Below are 27,353 nucleotides of genomic sequence, written 5' to 3'. Positions count from 1 at the left end.
AATGAAAGAGAAAAAGCAGTGAATCCTTTGGAACCAGGCAGCAGAATCATAAATGACTTTGGATTGGTTACATCATGCACTACAAATAGTTAAATGGATTATTAATATAACCTATAGGGCACTGAATTAGACATTAAGAAAACAGATTATTCTTGTTCTTATTATTAGAGGATGAAAAACTTGTCAGCTGATTAGTTGAAAGTTAGCTAAATGAGAAATAGGCTGGCCTGTTCTATGTGCTAACATACCTACCTACTAAATATTGTGAATATGGTGCACAGATAATGCCCTGTCTCATGCTGGCACCATTGAGCAAAGTCCTAAGCCTTCTTAGCTATGCTGTCACTCATTATACCACGCCGCCCTTTCTATTGATACCATGCCCTCTTCGTTGATGTCACACCCCTCTAACCTGATCAGGGACAAAATTCGGAAACTGAAATAATTACTTCTGAATGGATTTGATATCCAGATAACCTTGATCCACATTTCTCTGTCTAAATATAACTCTCTCACATCCTGTTCTGTTACTGTAGATAGTCACATGAGTCTCAGTGGGTAATGGATCTACTGGGAATTCCCAGCTAGCGAGGGGATCAATAAAGAAATGAATAAGCACAAACTTGCAGTTAAAAACATGTATTTAAAGTATTTCTAGCTGTTTTGTTTCAAGATTCAGCCATTATTTGTGTCAATAATAATAAAACATTGAATCTGTTTTGACTGTGAAACTGCAATCAAACCCAAATTACATTGCAAATGTGAACACGATGCTTATTTACTCAAAGGTCGCTGATCAGGTGGGAAAATTGTTCTTGTTTCAGGCCTGACCTGGTGGATATGAGCAAAGTATCAATACAGAGTAGCAGATCAAATTTGGAGCAAGCATTCTCTGTAGCAGAGCAGCTGGGAGTGGCTCGGCTGCTGGACCCGGAGGGTGAGTCTCAATGCCAGCGTTCATTTTTTTTTTCAAGCATATGTGTACTTCAAGCCAAAAATCTGCCATGTTAGTGAAAGTGAAAAGCGTTTAAGTTTTATACACCTAAAGAATGTACATTTTTCATTTTTAAAGCTAATTGCTCTCCTTTGCCTGTGTTATTCATCATTGCTCACTTTTCTAATGTCAAAGAGTATATATGAATTACATTTTATTAATATGTGCATTTTTTTGAATTTTGTATAGATGTGGATGTATCATCTCCAGATGAGAAGTCAGTCATTACCTATGTATCAACATTATACGATGTCTTCCCTAAAGTACCTGAGGGTTCTGAGGGCATCAGTGCAAATGTAAGTAAAGACCAAACATATTTAATATAGCGGGAACATAAATATGGACAGAATTAATACATTACGGCCGCTTGGGTGGTGCAGCGTTATTTTACATTAACCCACTGATCCAGGTCCGTATCTCAAGGGTGCTATTGGTCGTTCAGGCATCTACACAGACATTATAGGCTATGGGTCTGTCTGAAAACCTTGTGAGCTCTCTACATAGACAGAATTTACGTTATACTTCGCATGCTCCCAAAAAGAAGGCTGTCTTATTCTTAGATACCTTTAAATGCTGCCTACTAAGGTGCCTTTTTCCGAAGCGATAATCTGACTAAATGATGAGGGAGCATCTGTATTGATACTTTGGGAGCATCTGTGTTGATACTTTGCTCACTGAAGGCAACCCCAGCATTCAGTGCGGCACAACTTTTCTCTTTAAAAATTACAAATATGGCAGACAAATGCAGAGCAACGAGTTCTTTTCCAATGTAAAAAAATTTGCATAGATTTTTAATTTGTATAAAGTCGTACAAGTGTAGTGTAATTGCAAATTTAGGCTTGTCAGTGGCAATTTAACCGTTTTCGGTACACTAAGGGAGATGTTAGCTGGCATGCTAGCGGGTTGTGCCGCCTCAGCCCATTGGTTTTAATGGCCTGAGGCTTACTGTGTTCGCTTAGTAAGCAAAACTGCGCTGACATAATTGCTGTAATCTCTGAGTAGTGCGTCTAAATAATCTGCCTTTTAGGTCTCTACTCTCTACTTAGGCAGCTGCCCAGGTAGGCCGTAAGCAACAAGGCAGTTTAATAGGCTTTCAGACAGACCCTATGTCTGGGAGGGGGAATGATGGCTGAAGCCCTGTGATGGATTGGCACCCTTGTGCCTAGTGTTTCCCAGTGGAACCAGACCTGCCATGTCCCAGATTAGGATAAAGCGGTCAATGAAATTTAATATGAAAATTAAATTATAATTACAATAAATAACTCATTTATTGTAATATAGCCTACTTCACTGATTAGTAGCTGGCCTTGGCTTGTTTTGGCTGGGTCTCAAACGACATACTATCTACAAAATAGTAGGGTTATTTCCTGATTTATTGTATTTTTTATATTTGTATTTTTTACAATTTATGGTTTCATTTAATGACGGAAAAGTAAGCAACAAAAGTTATAAACATTATTACAAAAACATAATTCTAGAGGATGCAAAGAGTTACAAATCATTTTTAAAGCTCTGGGACTCCACACTTGGAAAAGAGCACCTAAACTCAATAAATATGAGGGGTGTTCATATACATTTGATAATTAAGTGTATGTCATGGCAGTCTTGGGATTTTACCTACACCTACCTGCTAGGTAATATTTGTCCAGGTGGTCAAATTATTTGCAGTAATATCTTAAAGAAACAAGCACTGCCGTACTTAATAAGATAGTGGCATATAGGTAACACTATCCACAGTCAAGCAAGCTTTACATTGCAGTGGGATCAGAGATGGCAATTTAAGAAGGAAGCAGATGTTTGTTTCTGCACCTCATTGTGTAAAAGAAACGTAAACGACTGTGGTTGTAAATTCATTATAACTGACACGTACTTTTCCTTTAACAGGATATCGATGTTAAATGGGTGGAATATCAGAATATGGTCAATTACCTCAACCAGTGGCTCAAACATAACATATCCGTCATGTCCAGCAGAAACTTTCCAAGTAACCCTGTGGAACTCAAGGTAAGACCAGTACATATACACATTATTTACACCTTACATGCTCTGGGTTAGGGACAGCATTCTTCAGCAGCAGGTAGTGTTGGTACCTTATAACTAGGGCCCTACTAAAGTCACGGGAAAATTTCACGTACCTCATTTTTCAAAAATCAGATTTCACTGATTATTAAAGAAAAGTGCCACATTTCATGGCAGTTATTATATAACACTCATAAATTAAATGATAGAATAAATAGAAGCTACAATACACAGCACAGCCTACCTCTGGCTTTGTCTCAAATACGAATATTTTTGTCAAAAAAAACTGAGTTTATAAAGAAAGAAATGAACTGTATATAGACAAACTATTGGAAGCATAATACTTTACTGGCTTGTTTTTGTAAGACACAGCACAGACTACAGATAGATGATCACGTGTGTAGAGAAGCATACTTTTCCATTGATTATGGAATCCAAAATGCACATCAAACATTGTCAGCACTCATATTGCATATTGCACCTCATATTTCATATACTACGCGAATGAAAAATGTTTAATCACTAAACACAAACCTTAAATTTTGGATTTCACAACAAATTGCATATTTCAAAGGGAAATTGCTCATTTGCATGACTGTAAATTAGGTAGGGTATTACTTATAACAACAAGGACATTTGTTTGACTCTCAAGTTTGTCAGGATTTCCTTATAGTACTTTGGTTTTTTGGCTCCCACACATGTTTGTAGTTGGATAGGTATACATAGTGTACATAGGATAGGTATTTGTAGTATACTTACAAATCACTTTCCTGGTGGCAAAAATCACTTGCTAGTGTGTTAAGTAGTATGTGAGCCCACATTCACTTATTATAATAAATCAGGGCAGATTATGCCTCACCACTCACATGCCAGGTGTAGCTCTGCACCTGCTGGAATTTAATATGATTTCAGTTTGCAGGATGCTTGACCAAGGTGGTACAATACTGTGGCTAAAAAGTCACAAACAAAAACGATAATGGGGAAAATAGAGAAGATGGACAAATGAGCAGAAACAAAGTAACAAAAAAAGACACAAAACATCTGCAGCCTGCAACAGAGAAAGTGTATTGAAAAGGGATAGAGCAGAAATAAAACCTGGTTGTCACAACATTGCAAGCTGCTCAGAGTGCCTGCAACAACACAGTCCTGAGAAAAAATGGAAAGTAAGGAAATAAGAGTAAGAGTAAGCCGGGACACCAGTGCATGAGCAGCACCCCATCAACTGGTGCGGCCCTTGCCTAGAAGGCGTCCAAACATAGGGCAGAGCAGCCACTCCATCACTGATGCTGCCTGCGTCCAATATGGGCCATCTGTGGGGCTCTGCTCAGAAGGGTGCCTTCACATTATCTCCGAAGGCAGCTTGTTTTTTTTAAAGCACTGGCATGGCACTTTTTGTTTTTGTTTTAAGACTACCTACATGTTAGAAGCTAATTTAATTTGGAACGCTTGACAGAATGTTATTATTGGATGGATTGCTTATGTGTACCACTTTTACCATTCAGTAGCTGGTAAATGAGCCTCGCACTGGTGCTGGTTCTTATTATATAAAGCACGAAAGCCAGGGGCATATTGCCAGCTTGCTTTCTGAATCTTTGGCTTCCCTCTGGTGTTAACGACTATTAAAACCTTAGTAAAGATTTAAAGATCAGCCTCTGCTCAGGCAAGCACTGAGCTGAAGGAAGCTCTGCTGTTGGAGATCACATGTAGGATTTTTTAATGCCTTTTCTTTACCAAGAATTTGAAGGAGTGTTTGAGCATGTATTAAAAAGCTGCTATAAACATATCTAGTAATAATTTGTTATTTTCTCTTCACAGGCACTTTATTCGCAATATCTGCACTTCAAGGAAAGTGAAATCCCACTGAAAGAAAATGAGAAGACCAAAATTAAGCACCTTTATAAAATGTTAGAGGTCTGTATTTATCTAAATGCTCTTTCTTGATGATGTTTCATGTGGGCAAAGACACAAGACAAGTTATGTTTTTAACCTCGGGGTACAGGTCTGGATTGAGTTTGGTCGCATTCATTTGCCGGAGGGTTACCATCCAAACGATGTGGAGAAGGAATGGGGCAAGCTGATCGTTGCTATGCTTGAAAGAGAGAAGAGCCTAAGGCCTGAAGTAGACAGGTATGAGAAACATCATTATTCATGATATCAGCATTGTCATGATATTCTTATCCTTAGCTCATTGACAGCACAGTGATTATATTTGCTGCACTGTTAGATTTGGTTTACTGGAAAATTATGATCTGGTACAGAAAAGATCCAGCTTTGGATGTAATCTGTTATTTAGTTAAATGATTGGCATACAGTTGCAAGTAAAAAAGGTATGTGAACCTTTGTATTTATTAATGGTAGAACCTCCTTTAGTATTGCATTGTGTGCTTGTTGTGACCTTCGCAGAATATCCACAGCACTGAACTGGATTTTGAATTCATGCTTATTTATTTACTTATTTTTAAGTTCTTTTATTGACCTTCTGCAGATTAACTAAAATCTAAAATCCTCGGAAATTGGTTGCAATCAAAACCTTAAAACCAATAAAACTTATTTTGCATTTTAATAGGATACAGCACATCTACAGCTCACACCTTCATTTTCCTCTAACCCCAAGGATTCACATACTTTCCTGTTTAAAATTACAGAAACGGTTTGTGGGATAATATTTGAGACAATATGTGTTTGTGCATGATTATGCCATAAATAAGTTAGCTTCGTAAGGTTCACAAACTTTTTTGTCTTGCAGCTGTATTCTGCGCCTTGTAAATACATCTAGTGTTGAGCTGCTTTACCTAGAGTCGTTGAAGATACTGTTAGGTCTGTGTCAGGATTGGTTTCAGTTAATACTTAGATATATGAAACTGATGTAGTTTTAAGTAAAATCAAATCACATAAACAAATGCTAGAAATATTGCCACAGACATTAAAAGAAATAAGGGAAAAATAATTTCAGTAATAATTAGTTATGTTCTCTCATCATTTGCTGATTCTTTGGACGGCTTATGGTTCCAAGGATTATCATTTCTTCTTTACATTTTCAGCATTTAGCAGACGCTTTTATCCAAAGCGACTTACACAATGAGCGGAACACGATGAGCAATTGAGGGTTAAGGGCCTTGCTCAGGGACCCAACAGTGGTAACTTGGTGGTGGCAGGGCTTGAACCGGCAACCTTCTGTTTACTAGTCCAGTACCTTAACCACTGAGCTATCACTGGCCCTTGTAATACATTTAAGGTTTTTTCCACCTCATAGTAGTCATTATAATCTAAAATAAGGATTTTTTTATGACTATAAAAAGGTGTCAAAGTATTTTCCTGAGAATCATTGAGCCTTCTAATGTGCCATGTAGAAAATCAGCTGCTAGGAAGAAGAAAAAGAGTTCTTATCTAATTAATGTAGGACATGCTGTGTATATCAATGCACTTCTTTCTAGAATTAAAGTATGAGTATAAGAAAAAATTACTAGAGTGACTTATTCATTTTCATTAAACATTTTATCCTGGTCAGAGTCGTGCTGGGTCCGGTTCCATAGGGAAACATTAGCTGCAATGCAGCAATACAATGAACAGGGCGTCAATCCATTGCAGGGCTTTGCCAACGCACACAGGCATAGCCAATCATGTCTGTGTAGACACCCAACCGAGATTCAAATTCAGATCTCAGAGGTGGTGGGCTTGCGTAAAAGCCGCCCAAGTGCAATAACATATTTATCTCAATTAGATAAACAATAACGAACAAATTACCATGAAAATGTACTAAATTAAAAAATCTAATCTAAAAAGATAAAACTAAGCTATAAAGAGAATGTGTTGGGGTATGGTCCGGTCTGGGTACTCTTATAAAAAGTGCATGTTTACGGTTATATGACTCATATAAAAAGTAATAGCATTATAATTAAAGGTACTGTGCGGTCTTGTTTGGGACCTCCGTTGTTGATATTTAGGTGCACACTAATCTTGGAAATGATAGGTCTGCCAGAAAATAAAATCTTTAAATCAGCCTATTGAGGGGGATTAGTGTAAACGATGGGTGTGTCTCAATCGGTATTGCATTCCATCCCACTCAAACAAACGGTAAGTGCCTGGACCTGTAGTGGCTCATCCGTCTGATGAAAATGTTAGGTGTTTTTCACCAGAAGGGAAATATGACCGGGGGCTGGCGTTTCTGCTTCCAAAGGTGAGCTTATAAATGGCAGTGACTCGAGTCGTGCGCTTGCAGAAGGGCTGTGCTTTGAGGACCATGTCTCTGACAGAGGCGTGGTAGAGGCCGTTCTCTGTGTGTGGGTAGTTGGCATTGTTATCATGCAGAGCAACCTGGTTTACCGCAATAGTTTGTCATCCAGGAGCGACAGCACTCTGACCAGCCTTGGCTCTGCTGAGAATTTGCACTCTGGAACACAGGACCCTTTTTCCAGCACCCAGGTCTATCTCAACAACAACTTGGTGTATGGAGGCAGGTAAGGTTTGAGCTCAGAGTAGGGCTAGTGCAGAGGATGACTGATACTCTGTCGTGCACTCTGTCAGCTTAAACTTTTAATGTTTTTGTGTGAATGATGCTTGATTATTTTTTATATTGTCATTTTTATTATAGACTTGAAATGCTGCAGCAAATAGCAAACCGAGTTCAACGTGACTGTGTGGCCGCAGAGGACAAATTGGTCCTGGCAAAGGCAGCTCTGCAGTCTGTAAGTAATGAAACAATCGAAACATCTCAACAGCTGAGTATCTTCCTTCTACCTGGGTAATTACTAATTATTTACATGTTTACATTACTTCGCCCAGGATTTAAAGAGGTTTGAGTCTGGGATCCAGTTGCAGAATGAGCCAGAAATTGCAGGATATCTTCTAGAGTGTGAGAATCTGCTAAGGCAGCAAGTGGTGGACATTCAGATTCTGCTGGACGGGAAGTTCTTCCTAGCAGATCAGCTAGTTCAAAGGTTTGTCTTACATTGAACAATGTATCATGCCACTATAAACACTGCATGCTTAATACACGCAACAATCAAGCTCAGGCTATTAACTTTATTAAAGCTCTTTTCTGATTAATTTATTATATATTAATTATATTATATTATATTATAATTATATTATAATATATATATTATATTAAATGATATTGTTTACAATATTAACAGGGCTGGAATTATTTAAATAAACTGTCTGAGTAAAAAAAAAGTGCCTTTCAAAATATGAATACCTTAAGACAGATGTTGCCGTTTTTTCTTTATTTTATTCCATTTTTATCAACTGTCTAATCCTGGTAACAGTTGGGTGGGTCCGGTTCCACTGGGCACAAAGCAGGAATACCCTAGACAGGACGCCAATCCATCTTAGGGCTTTGGCCATGCCACCCCCTTGACCCCCAACCCACCCCCAGACACAATCAATTATGTCTGCATAGATGCCCAGCCAGTTGATAGCACTGTAGAGATTTGATCTCAGAGGTAGTAGACTAGAGCTTAGAGGTGGCGGACTAGCATATTTGGATCTTAGTGGTGGTGTCGGTCGCTGAGCCACTCAAGCGCCTTGTTACAGATTTTTTTAATTAATTACTTTAATTTTCAATTAAGACATGAAATGTAACATTTAGATTATTTTTTCTCTTCTATTTTACTTTGCAGATGCTTTTGCTTACTTCTTTGCTCACTCACTTACTCACTTAAGACTAAGACCATGTTTGTTATCATGAAAAACCTGAATCCTCCTCTAATACCCAACCATGATACCCTCAATTGTTAGCAATTCACCTGCTTATTGAGGAATGTTTCAAAACAGTGTAACTTAAATGTTGTATAAAAACAAATTGTATTTTGCACTATTACAGCTTTTTCCATATTCTAATTCTAACAAAATACAATTGCAGTTCTTTATAGCTTTGTCAGTTTAATAAAGGTTTAATAGAATGAACAAATCACAGATTCTTGTTTTGCCTACAATTTGCAAAGTAGAAATGTGGTCCATATGCCATTAGGTTAATTGACTACTATTAATTGTCTCATTTTGTAAGTAAATATGTGTGTGATGCCCTCAAATAGATTCTAAAATATCTAATTTATAATTAGAGAATTTGTATTTACAGTGGGGTCAAAAAGTATTTAGTCAGCCACTGATTGTGCAGGTTCTCCTACTTAGAAAGATGAGAAAGGTCTGTAATTTTCATCATAGGTACACTTCAACTATGAGAGACAAAATGAGAAAAAAAAATCCAGGAAATCACATTGTAGGATTTTTAAAGAATTTATTTGTAAATTATGGTGGAAAATAAGTATTTGGTCAATAACAAACAAGCAAGATTTCTGGCTCTCACAGACCTGTAACTTCTTCTTTAAGAAGCTCTTCTGTCCTCCACTCGTTACCTGTATTAATGGCACCTGTTTGACATCGTTATCTGTATAAAAGACACCTGTCCACAGCCTCAAACAGTCAGACTCCAAACTCAACCATGGCCAAGACCAAAGAGCTGTCTAAGGACACCAGGAAGAAAATTGTAGACCTGCACCAGGCTGGGAAGAGTAAATCTACAATAGGCAAGCAGGTTGGTGTGAATAAATCAACTGTGGGAGCAATTGTAAGAAAATGGAAGACATACAAGACCATTGATAATCTCCCTTGGGGTCAAGATCTCATCCCGTGGGGTCAAAATGATCATGAGAACGGTGAGCAAAAATCCCAGAACTACACGGAGGGACCTGATGAATGACCTGCAGAGAGCTGGGACCAAAAAGTAAAAAGGCTACCATCAGTAACACACTACGCCGAGAGGGACTCAAATCCTGCAGTGCCAGGCGTGTCCCCCTGCTTAAGCCAGTACATGTCCAGGCCCGTCTGAAGTTTGCCAGAGAGCATATGGATGATCCAGAAGAGGATTGGGAGAATATCATGTGGTCAGATGAAACCAAAATGGAACTTTTTGGTAAAAACTCAACTCGTCGTGTTTGGAGGAAGAAGAAGAACCCAAGAACACCATACCTACTGTGAAGCATGGGGGTGGAAACATCATGCTTTGGGGCTGTTTTTCTGCAAAGGGGACAGGACGACTGATCCGTGTTAAGAGAAGAATGAACGGGGCCATGTATCGTGAGATTTTAAGCCAAAACCTCCTTCCATCAGTGAGAGCATTGAAGATGGAACGTGGCTGGGTCTTCCAGCATGTCAATGATCCCAAACACACCGCTCGGGCAACGAAGGAGTGACTCCGTAAAAAGCATTTTAAGGTCCTGGAGTGGCCTAGCCAGTCTCCAGACCTCAACCCCATAGAAAATTTGTGGAGTCCGTGTTGCCCAGCGACAACCCCAAAACATCACTGCTCTAGAGGAGATCTGCATGGAGGAATGGGCCAAAATACCAGCTACAGTGTGTGCAAACCTGGTGAAGACTTACAGGAAACGTTTGACCTCTGTCATTGCCAACAAAGATTATGTTACAAAGTATTGAGTTGAACTTTTGTTATTGACCAAATACTTATTTTCCACCATAATTTACAAATAAATTCTTTAAAAATCCTACAATGTGATTTCCTGGATTTTTTTTTCTCATTTTGTCTCTCATAGTTGAAGTGTACCTATGATGAAAATTACAGACCTCTCTCATGTTTCTAAGTAGGAGAACTTGCACAATCAGTGGCTGACTAAATACTTTTTGACCCCACTGTATATTAAAGTAATAGATTTATGTAATATTTGATTACCTTGTTTAAATGCACCCTTTTGTTTTAAGTGGAAACACTGCATCGTAATCGTAATTACGTGTTATATAATGCTTTTTATAATATTACTATATGTACGTAATACTAACCCCAATTATTTTCTCAATGTCACAGAGTATCAAGGATTCGGGATGATCTGCTGACCCTCAAGGCCGAATGTTCCTCTGTGTACAGTAAGGGGCGCTCGCTGAGCACAGAACAGACCAAGATGATGATTTCTGGCATCACACAAAGCTTAAACTCAGGCTTTTCTCAGAACTTGAACATGGGTCTGAGTCCTGCCTATACTCCAGGCTCTGCTCTGTCCTCCAACTATACTTCAGGCATGACTCCAGTCATAACCACTGTACTGACCCCGGGAATGACCTCAGGCCTGACCTCAGGAATGACTGCAGGCCTGACCTCTGGAATGACTTCAGGCCTGACCCCTGGAATAAACTCAGGCATGGTGACTGCACTGACCCCTGGCTTTCCACCTTCCCTAAGGGTTGGGGGGTCTATGGAGCAAGGTGTCCTCCAGCACCTAAAACACATGCAAATCCGTAAGCCCATTCTCAAATCCTCATTCGACTCCAGTTTGACAGAAGAAGAGGTCAATATGAAGTTTGTTGAGGACCTGCTTAACTGGGTTGAGGAGATGCAGGTGAGACACTGTTGGGTACTTGTTTTTTATAAGTGTATTTATTTCTGCTTAGTTGTTTGGATCTGCTTTTGTGGGGGAAACAACATCTGTTCTTCATATGTTAAAGGTACAAGTTGATCAGGGAGAATGGGGTTCTGATCTGCCAAGCGTGGAAGTTCATTCAGAAAATCACAGAAATGTCCACAGAGCCATTGAAGACTTCCAGATGAGCATTAAGGAAGCAAAGCTTAGCGAGGTACAGCTTGGTTTTGGCTTTCACTAGAGTTCTCTATTGCTTTTGAAAGCAATACTAATCAAATCTGGATTCTCATATTCTTGTTTGACCTCTTAGGTTCAGATGACCCACCCTCTGAAACTGACTTACTCCGAGAAGCTGGGGCTTTTAGATAGCCGCTATGGCAGACTATTGGTAAATGTGTATTTATTCTTATCAGTTAGTCTTTTAAATAATAAACACTTGTTTTATAATAACTAATTTAAGTTTTTTCCACTGATTTTCTGCAATTCATTGTTTTTAGTATACTTCTAAAGAAAGACAGAGGCACCTGGACAGCCTACATGACTTTGTATCACGTGCCACCCTGGAGTTAATATGGCTGAATGATAAAGAAGAGGGGGAGGTTGCATTTGACTGGAGTGAACGCAACAGTAATATCACCAGGAAAAAGGAATATCATGCTGTAAGTCTAGCCACTCTCACATTGAACTGCCTTTGTTACCTGTTTTATTGTGTTTAATTAAGTTAAACCTTTAAAACTGATCTCAGTCGTTTTAGATTGGTAGCAGATTAGCTAGCACATCAGCGCCGAGATTCTGAGCTCCCGGGTTTGAATCTCGACTCTACTACCTGTCTCCCTCTAGCAGGCACAGTTGGCTAATGCCTGCAACAGACAAAATTGACCTCCGGTCTGCTGGTTGGGAAAGACCGTGCTAACCCCTTATCAGGGGTTATCAGTGCTGTGTATGGACCTTGGTTGCCTAGGCTGCCTGTACAGAAAGTGTAGGAGCACATAGGTCGGGGCATGGCTCTCTGTATGCGAAGCCAACCTCAAGCTGAAATCCACTGAAGTATGGATTAGAAGATGACCAACTCAAACAGCAGCAATAGATGAGCGATCGTCTCTGACTTTACATCTACAAGGTGGACCAACTAGGTAGGAGTGTCTAATAGAGTGGACAGTGAGTGGACACAGTATTTTAAACCCCAGCAGCGCTGCTGTGTCTGATCCGCTCATACCAGCACAACACACACTAACACACCACCACCATGTCAGTGTCACTGCAGTGCTGAGAATGATCCACCACCTAAATAATACCTGCTCTGTGGGGGTCCTGAACATTGAAGAACAGAGTGAAAGCAGGCTAAAAAATAGTATGTAGAGAAATAGATGGACTACAGTCAGTAATTGTAGAACTACAAAGTGCTTCTATATGGTAAGTGGAGCTGATAAAATGGACAGTGAGTGTAGAGACAAGGAGGTGGTTTTAATGTTATGGCTGATCAGTGTAGGTCATTCATGCAACGATTTAAAACCAAATATTAAAACTCCATGTACGACACACACTTTTGTATAATACCGTCGTGAACATTCTGCTCTTTATAACTGTGGCACTATGGTGTGCCTGTACATGCTAAACCACATGCTGCTGTGCCAAAAGGCATTAAAAAGTGTTATTTGCCTCACCTTGTACACCTCTAGGAGCTGATGAGAGAGCTGGATGAGAAGGAGGGGGTGATCAAGTCAGTGCAGGATCAAGCTGACAGTCTTCTACAGCAGCTACATCCAGCCAGACTTACCATTGAGGTAATGTAATTGTATAAACCTGAGCTTAGAGTAAACTGACATTTAATTATGACTGTCATGTCATTTATTTATTTTGTAATACATCAAGCAAAATGGGTGCTTAGGTGGTGCAGTGGTAGAATACGCTAGCTGACTACCACTGGGGTTTGGGTTTTAGCGGTACTATCAGGCAGTCGGGCATCTATACAGACATGATTGGCTATGTATTGAAGGCGGTTGGCTAAACAGCCTAGTTGAGTGCCGGTCCCAAGCTAAAATAAGGAGGGTTGCATCAGAAAGGGAATCTGGCAACTGGGCAAGTATGCAGACCATACTGCCCCCCCCACTTAAGCTCGGAATCTAGTAATTTCCAATTCTTTGTTGGAATCATTCTGCTAGCAAATATTTCCTCCCCGCATTAGACTACAGTACTTCTAGTTTTAAACACAGCAATTTAACACTGTTATGTCTTTGTATAGAATTTGTACGTCAGTGCTTTTTGTAACATCAAGTGCCTTCTATTTATCTATCCATTCATCATCCATCATAATCTGTACATTTTAGGCATATAGAGCTGCCATGCAGACACAATGGAGCTGGATCTTGCAGCTCTGCCATTGTGTGGAGCAGCACCTGAAAGAGAACACTGTTTACTTTGAGGTGGGTTACAGTCTTTACTTCTTTCTCCACCTCAGGTTCTTTTCTAGTTTGACTGATTAAGTGTTTTTTTTTTGTAATTGCCCCTGAACAGTTTTTCAATGATGCCAAAGAGTCCATGGACTACCTTAAGAGCCTTCAAGATTCCATTAGCAGAAAGTATGGGTGTGACCGTACTAGTAGTCTGCACAGACTGGAGGATCTCGTTCAGGAATCCATGGTAAGTATCCATGCAAAATGCACACCACTATAGAATGGCATAATGTGGCACAATGATATTCTAATCAGTGACATTATTAATTAATATCTAACGTTACACTGATTCTTTGTTGTTACTATAGGATGAAAAAGAGCAGCTTCTTCAGTACCGCAGCACTGTGGCTAGCTTGGTGGGACGGGCTAAGTCTGTTGTTCAACTCAAGCCTCGCAACCCAGAGAGCCCTGTTCGAACTTCTATTCCAGTCAAAGCCATCTGTGATTACCGTCAGATAGAGGTGATTCCCTTTTGAAACTTTTCCCTTCAAAAAAAATCCACTAGCACACCAGCACCAAGATTCTGAGCTTCCGGGTTCGAATCTCGGCTCTACTACCTGTTGCCCTTTAGCAGGCACAATTGGCTAATGCCTATCTGCTGGGTGGGAAAGAACGGAATAAGGGGTTTGGTTATCAGTGCTGTGTAAGGATCTTGGTTGCTTAGGCTGCCTGTACAGAAAGTGGAGGAGCACATTGGTCAGGGCGTGGCTCTCTATACATGAAGCCAACCTCACGCGTAAACCCACTGAAGTATGGGTGAATAAGAAGGGATTGGTGGACTGCGCACACATCGGAGGCGTCGGAGGGAGTGTGTGTTATATACTTTATTTGTCATATATACAGTGTATCACAAAAGTGAGTACACCCCTCACATTTCTGCAAATATTTCATTATATCTTTTCATGGGACAACACTATAGACATGAAACTTGGATATAACTTAGAGTAGTCAGTGTACAGCTTGTATAGCAGTGTAGATTTACTGTCTTCTGAAAATAACTCAACACACAGCCATTAATGTCTAAATAGCTGGCAACATAAGTGAGTACACCCCACAGTGAACATGTCCAAATTGTGCCCAAATGTGTCGTTGTCCCTCCCTGGTGTCATGTGTCAAGGTCCCAGGTGTAAATGGGGAGCAGGGCTGTTAAATTTGGTGTTTTGGGTACAATTCTCTCATACTGGCCACTGGATATTCAACATGGCACCTCATGGCAAAGAACTCTCTGAGGATGTGAGAAATAGAATTGTTGCTCTCCACAAAGATGGCCTGGGCTATAAGAAGATTGCTAACACCCTGAAACTGAGCTACAGCATGGTGGCCAAGGTCATACAGCAGTTTTCCAGGACAGGTTCCACTCGGAACAGGCTTCGCCAGGGTCGACCAAAGAAGTTGAGTCCACGTGTTCGGCGTCATATCCAGAGGTTGGCTTTAAAAAATAGACACATGAGTGCTGCCAGCATTGCTGCAGAGGTTGAAGATGTGGGAGGTCAGCCTGTCAGTGCTCAGACCATACGCCGCACACTGCATCAACTCGGTCTGCATGGTCGTCATCCCAGAAGGAAGCTGACGCACAAGAAAGCCCGCAAACAGTTTGCTGAAGACAAGCAGTCCAAGAACATGGATTACTGGAATGCCCTGTGGTCTGACGAGACCAAGATAAACTTGTTTGGCTCAGATGGTGTCCAGCATGTGTGGCGGCGCCCTGGTGAGAAGTACCAAGACAACTGTATCTTGCCTACAGTCAAGCATGGTGGTGGTAGCATCATGGTCTTGGGCTGCATGAGTGTTGCTGGCACTGGGGAGCTGCAGTTCATTGAGGGAAACATGAATTCCAACATGTACTGTGACATTCTGAAACAGAGCATGATCCCCTCCCTTCGAAAACTGGGCCTCATGGCAGTTTTCCAACAGGATAACGACCCCAAACACAACCTCCAAGATGACAACTGCCTTGCTGAGGAAGCTGAAGGTAAAGGTGATGGACTAAACCCAATTGAGCACCTGTGGCGCATCCTCAAGTGGAAGGTGGAGGAGTTCAAGGTGTCTAACATCCACCAGCTCCGTGATGTCATCATGGAGGAGTGGAAGAGGATTCCAGTAGCAACCTGTGCAGCTCTGGTGAATTCCATGCCCAGGAGGGTTAAGGCAGTGCTGGATAATAATGGTGGTCACACAAAATATTGACACTTTGGGCACAATTTGGACATGTTCACTGTGGGGTGTACTCACTTATGTTGCCAGCCATTTAGACATTAATGGCTGTGTGTTGAGTTATTTTCAGAAGACAGTAAATCTACACTGCTATACAAGTTGTACACTGACTACTCTAACTTATATCCAAGTTTCATGTCTATAGTGTTGTCCCATGAAAAGATATAATAAAATAATTGCAGAAATGTGAGATGTGTACTCACTTTTGTGATACACTGTACATATACAGGTGTACAGTACAATGAAATTCTTTCTTAACATATCCCAGCTTGTTTTGGGAGCTGGGGTCAGAGCGCAGGGTCAGCCACCTTACGGCGCCCCTGGAGCAGAGAGGGTTAAGGGCCTTGCTCAAGGACACAACAGTGGCTGCATATCAGAGCCTGGATTTGAACCGCCAATCTTCTGGTTGATAGCCCAAAGCTCTACCCACTAGGCTACCACTGTCCCCTCCTTGGATGCCATCGGCGTCCCCAGCAACAGATTGGCTATGCTAAATTGGGAAAAAAAGGATAAAATGCATTACAAAATTAAATAAAGAAAGCAGCATTAGCATTATTGTGGCTCTAATGATGATATCAACAATACAAACTATACAAATGTGTCTGCCAGTCTCAAAGCACAAACTAATTCAAACAACTAATTAGGCAACCCTATGTTTTCGGATGCATGCCACATCTGTGTAGATGTGTGCTATTTGTTTTTTTTTTAAACCAGCTAATATTAGCTAAATTTAACAGTAACTAACACGCACAACGGCAGAGTCTCAAATTGCATTCTACCATACTACATAGCACATTAATAAGACAATTTGTGGGGCTCTGATTTAAAATGATGTTTAGTTAGTTTATAGTCTGTTACTCACAGGTGCTAATTATGAAATGTATTGTCTTAAATTGTCATATTGTACATATATTTTCTTTTTCACATATCTCAGCTTATTTGGAAACCATTGTACATCACCCTTGTAGAGATGGTTAATTGCCTTGCTTAAGGGCCCAACAGTGACTACATGGCATATTGGGCTATGTCCGTTTCATTACTTAATTGTAAAATTAATTGTTAATTTTTGCAGTACAAGCTCCACCCTTTTTTTATTGCTAATGGTCATTTGGTGTTAACATCTCCAGACATTAATAATAGTGCTTTAATTAACCAGCAACAGTTAATGTTACTAAGGATTTTAACAATATTGGTACTTTCTTGCTAAATTTATATATAGGCAACTTGAGATTGTGGTTTTCTTTGCCTTAATAAGCCCTATGACTACTAGATTCTTAGTACATAGCTTTTTTTAAGATTCACTTTCTTTGGAAGATCATGCAGATGTTGCCTGTTATGGCATGGTAATGTTTTAAACACTGTAGCACTATACTTTGTTTTTGTTAATGCAATTTTTTATTTTTTTACAGATCACTATTTACAAAGATGATGAGTGCGTGCTGGCCAACAACACCCACCGAGCTAAGTGGAAAGTGATCAGCCCTTCAGGGAACGAGGCCATGGTGCCTGCTGTCTGCTTTACTGTGCCTCCACCCAATAAGGAGGCATTTGAAATGGCCAGCAGGTAGGCACAACACAAAAATCTATTCTTTTCATTTCTTTGAAAATGATTCTGTTTTTTTGAGCCACTCCTTTTTAAGTACAGTATTTACTTGCCATACAACACCCTGTCCTTCCTGTAACCTTTACTCTTACTCTGTCCTGGGTGCGTGACTCATTCTGTTGTTCTCACTTTGATCAGGCTGGAACAGCTGTATCAGAACGTTCTAGCACTGTGGCATCGCTCCCACATTAACATGAAGAGCGTGGTGTCCTGGCACTACCTGATGACCGATATCCGCAACATCCGCAAATGCACAGTGTCCTCTGTAAGTGTCTCTATCTGTGTAAGAATTTACTGGAATAATTAAGTGCTCTAAACACTGGGAGGATCACAAGCATTAAAAAAAAGATTCCTCAGGGCTGGCAAGATCACACACATGTAAGATTAATGCTTTAGGGCAGTATTTACCCGACAGGCATATCAACATGCCATGCAGTAAATTAATTCGCAGCCTGCCGAGGCACATTGTCTACTGAGCAAATGCTAAAATCTAGGCAGGCATTTTTTTTTGTAACCTATCAACTGATCTTGTCAGGTTAAGACTATGTTACCGGGCGAGCACCAGCAGATCCTGAGCAGCCTGCAGACTCACTTTGATGAGTTTCTGGAGGACAGCGAGGAATCTGAGATCTTCACTATGTCAGATCGCACTCAGCTGGAGAAAGAGGTGCTGACCTCTAGAGAGTATTATGAGGAACTGCTCAAGTCTGCAGATAGAGGTAAGACCATTTAGCCACTCACTTTATTCCCATTTGGTTACTTTGTTAAAAAATCTGACGTTTTGGTTTGACTGTATCACAGAGGAACAAGAGGAATCGGTGTACAACATCTTCATAGCAGAGCTGCGGAACTTCCGCATGCGAGTGGAGGCTCATGAGGAGCATCTGATCAGGCAGGTCCGCTCTCCTCTGGAGCGAGACGACCTGAGGGCTATAATGCAGCGCATTACAGAGCAAGAGGTACGTTTACCAGGAGTACAATACATTTATCTTTTAGGCATTTAGCTGATCCTGTTATCTAAAGCGATTTACAAGGTTTACTGAATATAATGCAAGCAATTAGGTTAGGGCCCTTGGGCCCAAGTGTATGGACCAGCCAGCAGAGGTGAAAATTGACAAACCCTGTTGACATCCCTCCCTCAGACACAGACTGTTAGATGCCCAGCCAACAGCACAATTGAGATTCAAACTTAGAAGCTTGAGATTGAGTCATCAGTGGTGGGCTAGCGCTGTAGACAGCTGTATTAATTCCCTAATTAAATGCACCCATTCAAGAAATTATATATATGTGCAGCGGGATAATCTGCTAGCACAGTGGTCCCCAACCACCGGGCTGCGGACCGGTACCGGTCCGTGGGCTAGTTATTACCGGGATGTACAGAAAGAATGAATAATTAGAGATGGCTAGAAAAGCGGTTTTCACTGCTTCTATTTCGGGTGTTGTTGTGTTATTGTCACCCATAGGTGGGAACAGCGTCTTGTTGCAACAAAAAAGCTCATTTTACATCGTTTGTGAGCAATATTATTAAATCCTACTTTCCCCGCTGGTCTGTGAAATTATATCCTATATGTTTATGATTCATTTATGCAGGTCCATTTTGTTTATGAGGCTCATGTTTACATCTTGCACCTCTTCTTTGTTGACTTTCCTCTACCCTCTTTCATATCCGTAGAGGAAGATAGTAGAGTTAGATCGGTTGAATGAGGATCTTGTGGTGCTTAAGGAGAAGTGTGAGGTATTCCTCAGGCAGGCTGCAAACTCACCTTTAGTGCCCATCCTCTCTTCTGAACTCAACGTCCTCATTCAAGGCATGGCACAGATCTACTCCATGTGCTCCATTTACCTGGAAAAGTAAGTGCACCCTCTACTGATTTGATCATTTTGAGCTGAATTTTACCTGAAGTTCAGGTTTAGAGCGACTGTGTGTTTGTCTCAGGTTGAAGATGGTGAGTATGGTCATGAAACACAGCCAGAATGCAGAAGCTCTGGTTAAGATGTATGAGGCCAAACTGTGCGAGGAAGATGCAATCAGTGCTGACACCAGGTCCATTGATGCAGTTATGAGCACTCTTAAGGTAGTCCATACAATTCATACAATATGCTGATAAAATGTGTTTAGTGTGCAAAGCATTTTTTCTAACACCTAAAATGATTATTTTTAGCAATGGAGATCGGAGATTGACGACAGACGAGAGGTATTCCATGAACTGGAGGATGAGCTGCAGAAAGCTAGAGTCGTCAGCGACCGGATGTTTAAATCCCATAACGAGAGGGACTTTGATCTCGACTGGCACAAGGAGAAGGCTGAGCAGCTTGGAGAGAGATGGAAGAATGTGCATTTGCAGATTGAAAACAGGTCAGTCAGGACGACTGTTGTGAGAAAGTACGACTGAACTGGTCATTTTAACTACTTAAAAACAACACATTGAGGGGAAACAAATATTGAACCACTTTTATTTATCCAAAAGTATGCGAGTACCCTTTCTAATTAGACTCTATTCCTAACAGGCTTAAAAAATCAATTCTACTAAATAAATTGTAATGCTTTCAACTATGTGGGAGCATTATGGGAAAGGCTCTTTTGTCTTTTTTTCATTTTTCTTTCCAATTAGAGTGGAGTCTGTTATAGCTGCAGGATTAATGCCCATGGTTCTGAAGTTGGATATTCAATAAGCTTATGGTCTGGTCATATGCTATACTAACTGTGCATATTTCCCCCTGCAAAAAACTGGAAGACATTGTTTAACTTCTTTTTAGGGTTTTTTAATATAGGGTCAAAATACACAGACAGCAAGTTTAACTATATAATATTATTCATCTTGATGCCATTGACATGGCCTCATTTTTATTACTGAATGTTATGGGCTATAGCTGGTGATGACATATAAATGCAACTAGGGCAGGTTATGGTACCAGTTAGTAAAGTACATGGTACAGTGGCCTCATGCCAAAAGTGGGAAAATAATACAAACTGTCACTTTATACTGATTGGAAATTTGGAAACTGATTGAAAATTTTGGAATACTCACCCAAAGTCTCACTATGAAATATTAATCCATTGCAGACCCATTTTATAGCGTTGGTGGGCTGCAACACATGAGCACCTCTTTCTTGCCCAAAGAAATGTTTGTTTCTCTTGTCCTGCCCAAGTCAAGTCACAAGTCTTTAGGCTTGAGTCAAGTCCCAAGTCAATATAAAATACACAAAACATATATGGTAGCTGTAGCTTGAGATGTCATCAGTGGTGGGCTAGCGCTGTAGACAGCTGCATTAATTCCTTAATTAACTGCACCCATTCAAGAAATTATATATATGCGCAGTGGGATAATCTACTAGCACACGAGCGCTTAGGATTTGAGCTTCCGGGTTTGAATCTCGCTCTGCTACCGGTCGGCTGGGCACCCTCCCCTCTAGTGGGCATAATTGGCTAATGCCTGCAGCAGACAAAATTGACCTCCAGTCTGCTGGGTGAGAAAGACCACACTAAGTGGGTGGGGTTTGTGCAGTTATAATAGTCCAATTTATATTGGGCACAGAGAAGTCATCAGCTGTAGTGTGTACACATACTAAACATGAAATGTTAAAGGGGGGGCGGCATGGTGGCTAAGTGGGTAACACTGTCGCTTCACAGCAAGAAGGTCCTGGGTTCGATCCCCAGGTGGGGCGGTCCGGGTCCTTTCTGTGTGGAGTTTGCATGTTCTCCCCGTGTCTGTGTGGGTTTACTCCGGGTGCTCCGGTTTCCTCCCACAGTCCCAAGTCAATAGAAAATACACAAAACATATATGGTAGATGTAGCATAAAATACTGGATGGCACCATCCATGTCACAGATTGGTGAGTTAAATGCTAATTAACTACTTTAAATTTTCGAATCATTTAAATGTTGCATACAATTATCTGTAAGTTGTGAGTGTAATATGTCACTTAAGCTGAGCTACAAATACTTACCAAACTTCTTTCCATGAAATAATAGTCCATTGTAGACCCATTTAAGAGCATTGGTGGGCTAGCATAATAGACTGCTACTGTTTATCTTTTTCAGACTTCGAGACCTAGAGACCATCAGTAAATCTCTGAAATACTATAAGGATTCATTCATAGGCCTAGATGAGTGGATCAGAGAGATGGAGATCTGGCAGCTGAAGGCACAGGACAACCAGCTAGAGGACAGTAAATCTTTGGCTGAGTTACTTAACCAACAAAAGGTCAGAACTAGGTCCATCTCATCTGCTCTTTTTTGATATTTGAAATATAAAACTGATTATATAGCACCTGTGACAAATTCTCCTATATAATTTACCGGTTTTAGTGCTTTAATCTCCAGTAAACAAGCCAGAGGAATCCCATTCTACTCTGGACGCCAGTGAGAATAAATCTCTAAACCATGTAGACCCTGTGACAGAAGCTAGCAGTCCTCTAAACCGAGCCGACCTTTGGAGTATGTACTTTCCTAAGCAGGATTAGAAGCATGTGGTCTTCTAGACCAGTGGTCCCCAACCACCATGCCGTGGACCGATATCGGTCCATGGGTCATTTATTACCAGGCAGCACAGAAAGAATAAATAATTAGAGATTGCTACAAGAGCAATTGCATTTCCGATACTCTTTGGGTGTTATTGTCCCCAATCACCACTAGGTGGGAGCAGTGTCTTGTTGCAGCGAAAAAAGCTCAGGATTCACACTTATTTTCCATTTTATAGTTATTCTATTTTAAATATCCCCGCCCCTGGTGGCATGTGAAATTATATCTTATATGAAACTGGTTCGTGGTGCAAAAAAGGTTGGGGACCTCTCACTAAATACTAGTCCAAGTCAAGTCACCAGTCTTTAGACTAGAGTCCCATAAGTCTTTAGGCTTAAGTCTCAGTCAAGTCCCAAGTCAATATAAAATACACAAAGATAAAAAAGGTGGAACTGAGGTTGCTTTTATAAATCAATATTTGAAATAGTATCATTTCTGAGACACTTTCTGCTGCTTTATGTGTTTCAGGTGATGATTGCAGAAATTGAAAGTAAGCAGAGTAAGATGGATGAGTGTCAGAAATACTCTGAGCAGTATTCATCAGGAGTAAAGGTAAGATGTTACAGATTTGTCTGATTTGTTTTGTTAAAAAAAATGTCAGGTGTTAAGAGAGCTGGGCTACATCATGTTCTTTTTCAGGATTATGAGCTGCAATTGATGACGTACAGAGCCATAGCGGACTCTCAGCACAAATCTCCTGTGAAGAGGAGGAGGATTCAGAGCTCATCAGATAACATGCAACAGGAGGTGAGAAATACCTGTCAAAACTCACTTTGAATTTGTAAATGATTATCAGTGACAACCTCACAGTTTCAGCATTTTCTTTCTTGGGCTTTTTCAGTTTATGGACCTGCGCACTCGCTACACAGCACTTTTTACTCTCATGACGCAGTATGTAAAGTTTGCAGGAGAGAATCTGAAAAGAACAGAAGATGATGAGGTAGGATTGTGTGCAGTAGCCTTCTTTCCTTTTTGATTATGCAACATGCTCCAGGTGGAAGTTTTTCTTTATTTTTCTATATATTATGATTATTTTTTATACTATATTGCCACAGTGTGAAGCCTCTTTCTTCAGTATGTTTAATTTCTAGGACTGAACAATACTAAAAAGTAGGGCTGGCACCGATCCGATACTATGTATCGGTATTGGTCCGATATTGGCCCAAATCACTGGATCGGATATTGGAAGGACAAAAATGTGTAATCCGATCCGATACTATTGCTTAATGTAAATAACACTTAATGTAAATAAGGCCATTCAGAAATTAAAACACACTGATCTACTTAAACTTTTAACATCTTGTCCCGGGTTGGAGATATCTCACATCCTCAATGATTAATCCATTAGTGTTATGAAATAAAACAAACTACACCGTTTTCCATTTAGCCATGGATGTCCTCTTCAAAATCCAGCAGGTTTTTTTTTAATAAACGTGCTTTAAAAACATGACAGAACTTTAACGGAAAATCTCAATTCTAATTGGTCCATCGCATTTGATTGACATCCACATCTTCCAATTGTAGACACTTGCCTGGAGCCTATCCCAGCTTTTCAATAGGCACAAGGCACACAGTAACACCCTAGACGGGGCACCAGTCCATTGCAAGGCAGACACACATACACACACACTTACACTCACCCATTCACCTATAGGGCAATTCAGTGTCTTCAATAAACCTGATTGCATGCTTTTGGACTGTGGGAAGAAACCGGAGCTCCCGGAGGAAACCCACGCAAACACAGGGAGAACATGCAAACTCAGCACAGAAAGGACCAGGACCTGGGGAACAAACCCAGGACCTTCTTGCTGTGAGGTGACAGTGCTACCCACCGAGCCACCGTTCCGCCCTCATTTTGAATTAAATTTATATTAATCATGAAATAATTATGATATAATGTTTTTTTTTTTGTTGACGTGTGAAGTCTATTATGCATTTGGAATGAAAAATGTTATATTTACCATCAAACAATAATTGGACGATTACTGAATTTTAAACTGTAAAGAAGCTGCTACTGTATATTTAATATTAAAAAGGACAAATTTTAATTGTGTAATATCTGAGGGAAAAAAATAATAATTCATAAATATTAAGTCCCCAATCTCCCCTCCCTAATTTTGTCTTCAAAACCACCTTATCTGCCACCTCCAGCTCTTTCTCCTGTCTTTTAGTCAGTACCACCACCTTTAAGTCAAATAGCTAGCAGGCCCCATTACTTATTACTTACGTTGTATTTATATTTAAACTGCACATTGTTTACTATTGCGGCTTTTGCAATGCGAATACAATATATTGTTCAGTCCTAGTTTGGCCATTTATGTTGTTTTATAATGCATGTTAGGGTTGTAATGTGTGTTATATTATTTAGATGAAAATGAATGTAAATCCTCCTGCTTTTTTGTTCCAGCTTGAAGCTTCTATTCAAGTGTATTCTTGAATATGATTAAAGCTTGTTACTTTTGTTAGTTTATTCTTTCTTCAACGGGTGCTATAACTAACAGCTGTTATTCTTTTGTTGTTTGTAATGATGCTGTGTGCATGTTACTTGGGTATGGTATACCTCCAGCCATCTTGTGCATATCTGTGAGTACACTGATAGAACTGTGAAAAGAATAATTATGCTATTTACTACTCTGAAGTGCATTGTTTCTTCACAGGTGATAAAGGTTTACAACTTTACACTGTTTCATCTCCTTTTCTACTAACCTTACATTCATGCTTTGATTTTGATGCAAAATATGCAGTATTTTGTATCATTGAAGGTTGATGGGCTATCTTGATTTAGAATACTGAAAAGCCTTTCACTAGGAGGGTGGAGGGGCATTTTCTTGCTCTCTTTGGTAAGTGTGCCGGCGCTCTAACTTAAAGCACATGTTGTCTAGGCGAGGACTGGACGGTGATTTTTAACTTTAATTTCAGAAAAGGACATCTGTGGACAAAGCTGAATATAGGAGCTGGATGGAGAATGTAGAGCACCAGAAAACAGTAAGTGAGGAAGAGGTCTCCAGACTCAAGCAGCAGGTACTGGAACTGGAGGCCTCCCTGTCCGACAGGCAAAAGCAGCTAGACGCCCAGGGAGGAGATCTGGAAATGCAAAAAAAAGTGAACGAGGAGTTGAATGTACTGAAATCAAAGGCAGAGTATGAAGCAAAGCAATACAGAATTGAGTTAGAGACTACTGTTAAATCCAAAGGTGCTGTTGAACAAGAACTAAATTATTATCGTCAGTTAATTCAGCAGACAGAGGCCAAACAGCATTCCTTAGAGGAGAGCTTACGCAAGCTCAAAAAGAACATAGAAGAAGGCACGCTGGCCCGTAGAAAACTGGAAGATCACTTGAGGCGCAAAAGCATCGATGTACAAGATTTAGAGGAGCACAGTCGATCACTGGAGCGGGAGCTTAAAGTCAAAGAAGAAGCTGAAGCAGAGCTCCTGAACCAGATTCGAATGATGGAAAAAGACCTCTCTCTCAAGTCTGAAACTAGAATTCAGCATGTTGAATTACGGAAGGAAAGTATCCATAAATCCACAGCCTCAGGTAATTTTCTGCAGCGCCATTCAGAGCCAGAAGCAGAAGCCATGCATTGTCAAATGGAGGAACTCATGGTATGCAAATCAAAAGCTGAAAATGAGATTAAAACTTTGAAGTCTGAGCTAAACTCACTGCTTTTGCACAAGAATATGACTGAAGAAAAGGCCCAACACTTCAAAGAGCTTCTGGATGATGCAAATAACAGGCTGATGAGCCTTCAGGTAGAAATGGAGTCTGATAGGAACAACATCAGGCAAAAATCTGATGAATTTAGACAGGAAGCTGCTGAACTTAAGAAGTCTGTGTATGTGTTTCAAGAGCAGATCAAATCCCTACAGCGAGATAAAGCTTCACTTGAGCAGAGAGTGCTTTTTCATAAAACGGAAGTAGATGGGTTGAAAGAACAACTTAAGATCAGTCAAGGAAAGCTTCTACAAAGAAGCACCAGTGAACAAGAGAGTTGTCAGAAGCTGAGAAATCTAGAAGAAGAGCTTTCCACCAAAAGTGTAGAAGGAGAACAGATGAAATATAAAATGAATGAACTAACCAGAGCTAATCAGATGCTGGAAGGTGATATCAGACATCTTACGGTAAGTTTTGAGTCCTTTCAACAAGAAAAAAAACATGTAGAGCAAAAAATCAGTGCATTAAAAAATGAGGTTGATGACTTAAAAGAGCAACTGCAGAAAGCCAAAGACGAATTGAACAGTAAGACGAGAATAGAAAAGGATATGCAATCAAAGGCCAAAAACCTTGAGCTGGAGATTCAGAAAAATGATTTACAAGTATCCCAGCTTACAAAAAAATTAGAAGAACGGAGCAAAACCAACCTGGATACTGAACGCTTCATGAAGAACCTGAAAGCTGAACTTGATCGTGCTAACATGGATCTAGAGAGCAAAGATCAACAAATCTTCATATTCAAATCACAAGCTGAGAGTACCAAATCTCAAATGAAAATAATAGAAGAGGACCTTCTTAAGAAAACCCAGGCATCTCATGAGCTCCAACTAAAAATACGAGACTACAATGAGCAGGTCAAGAAGACATCTGAGTATGAGCAAAAATTCAAAAGCCTTAGCATGACCATTACAAATTATGAAACTGAAATCCAGAGTCTAAAAGCAGAGCTTACTTCCATATGTGCGGAGAAGAATCTAGCTAATCAGAGGGTTCAGGAACATAAAGTAGAGATTAACAACTTGAACCTGGTGCTGCAGAAGTCCACAACTGAGGCACAGAAAGAATCAGCAGAGAGCAAGCAGAACATGGCAAAGCTAAGAGAGCTTGAGAATGAGCTTTCACAATGCAAACAGACCATAAGTCGAATGACTGGAACCTCTGAAAAGACCACAGTGAACCTTAAACAGGAAATTTCTACTCTCCAGAGGGAAAAACAAGCAGTCGATCAGAAATTACAATCCTTAAAGACAGAATTTGATCAACTTAATTCTACTCTCAAAAGGACAAAAGATGAATTACAGAGAGTGACTCAAGAAGGAAAAATGAATCAGTCCAAACTAAAGGAGATGGAAACAGAACTACAGAAAAACAAGATGACCATCAAAGAGATAAGTTCAAATTCTAATACATTTACATCAAACCTACAACAACAGTATTCCACCCTTCTGAAAGAGAAAAGTACTGC

At 40.2% G+C, this 27,353-nt stretch overlaps 1 protein-coding gene across 11 annotated transcripts in view; it reads left to right on the top strand.

Moving 5' to 3' along the window:
* Nucleotides 1-27,353, top strand: part of dst (dystonin) — a 287,668-nt gene that overhangs the window by 127,620 nt on the left and 132,695 nt on the right. For all 11 annotated transcript variants that reach the window (XM_062995876.1, XM_062995886.1, XM_062995883.1 and 8 more), the window contains 26 exons: nt 825-937; nt 1,184-1,290; nt 2,879-2,998; nt 4,829-4,924; nt 5,013-5,140; nt 7,605-7,698; nt 7,796-7,950; nt 10,833-11,361; nt 11,468-11,596; nt 11,693-11,770; nt 11,880-12,041; nt 13,062-13,166; nt 13,710-13,805; nt 13,897-14,022; nt 14,144-14,296; nt 17,459-17,613; nt 17,791-17,917; nt 18,188-18,371; nt 18,454-18,611; nt 19,325-19,503; nt 19,589-19,727; nt 19,815-20,008; nt 21,694-21,856; nt 22,642-22,725; nt 22,813-22,920; nt 23,015-23,113. In XM_062995876.1, coding sequence (XP_062851946.1) covers nt 825-937; nt 1,184-1,290; nt 2,879-2,998; nt 4,829-4,924; nt 5,013-5,140; nt 7,605-7,698; nt 7,796-7,950; nt 10,833-11,361; nt 11,468-11,596; nt 11,693-11,770; nt 11,880-12,041; nt 13,062-13,166; nt 13,710-13,805; nt 13,897-14,022; nt 14,144-14,296; nt 17,459-17,613; nt 17,791-17,917; nt 18,188-18,371; nt 18,454-18,611; nt 19,325-19,503; nt 19,589-19,727; nt 19,815-20,008; nt 21,694-21,856; nt 22,642-22,725; nt 22,813-22,920; nt 23,015-23,113 — 3,781 coding nt within the window. The remainder of the gene's footprint in view (nt 1-824; nt 938-1,183; nt 1,291-2,878; nt 2,999-4,828; nt 4,925-5,012; nt 5,141-7,604; nt 7,699-7,795; nt 7,951-10,832; nt 11,362-11,467; nt 11,597-11,692; nt 11,771-11,879; nt 12,042-13,061; nt 13,167-13,709; nt 13,806-13,896; nt 14,023-14,143; nt 14,297-17,458; nt 17,614-17,790; nt 17,918-18,187; nt 18,372-18,453; nt 18,612-19,324; nt 19,504-19,588; nt 19,728-19,814; nt 20,009-21,693; nt 21,857-22,641; nt 22,726-22,812; nt 22,921-23,014; nt 23,114-27,353) is intronic.

Source organism: Trichomycterus rosablanca, chromosome 5, assembly GCF_030014385.1.
Source record: "Trichomycterus rosablanca isolate fTriRos1 chromosome 5, fTriRos1.hap1, whole genome shotgun sequence".
Classification (NCBI taxonomy): domain Eukaryota; kingdom Metazoa; phylum Chordata; class Actinopteri; order Siluriformes; family Trichomycteridae; genus Trichomycterus; species Trichomycterus rosablanca.
This window is presented reverse-complemented; position numbering and strand designations above follow the sequence as displayed.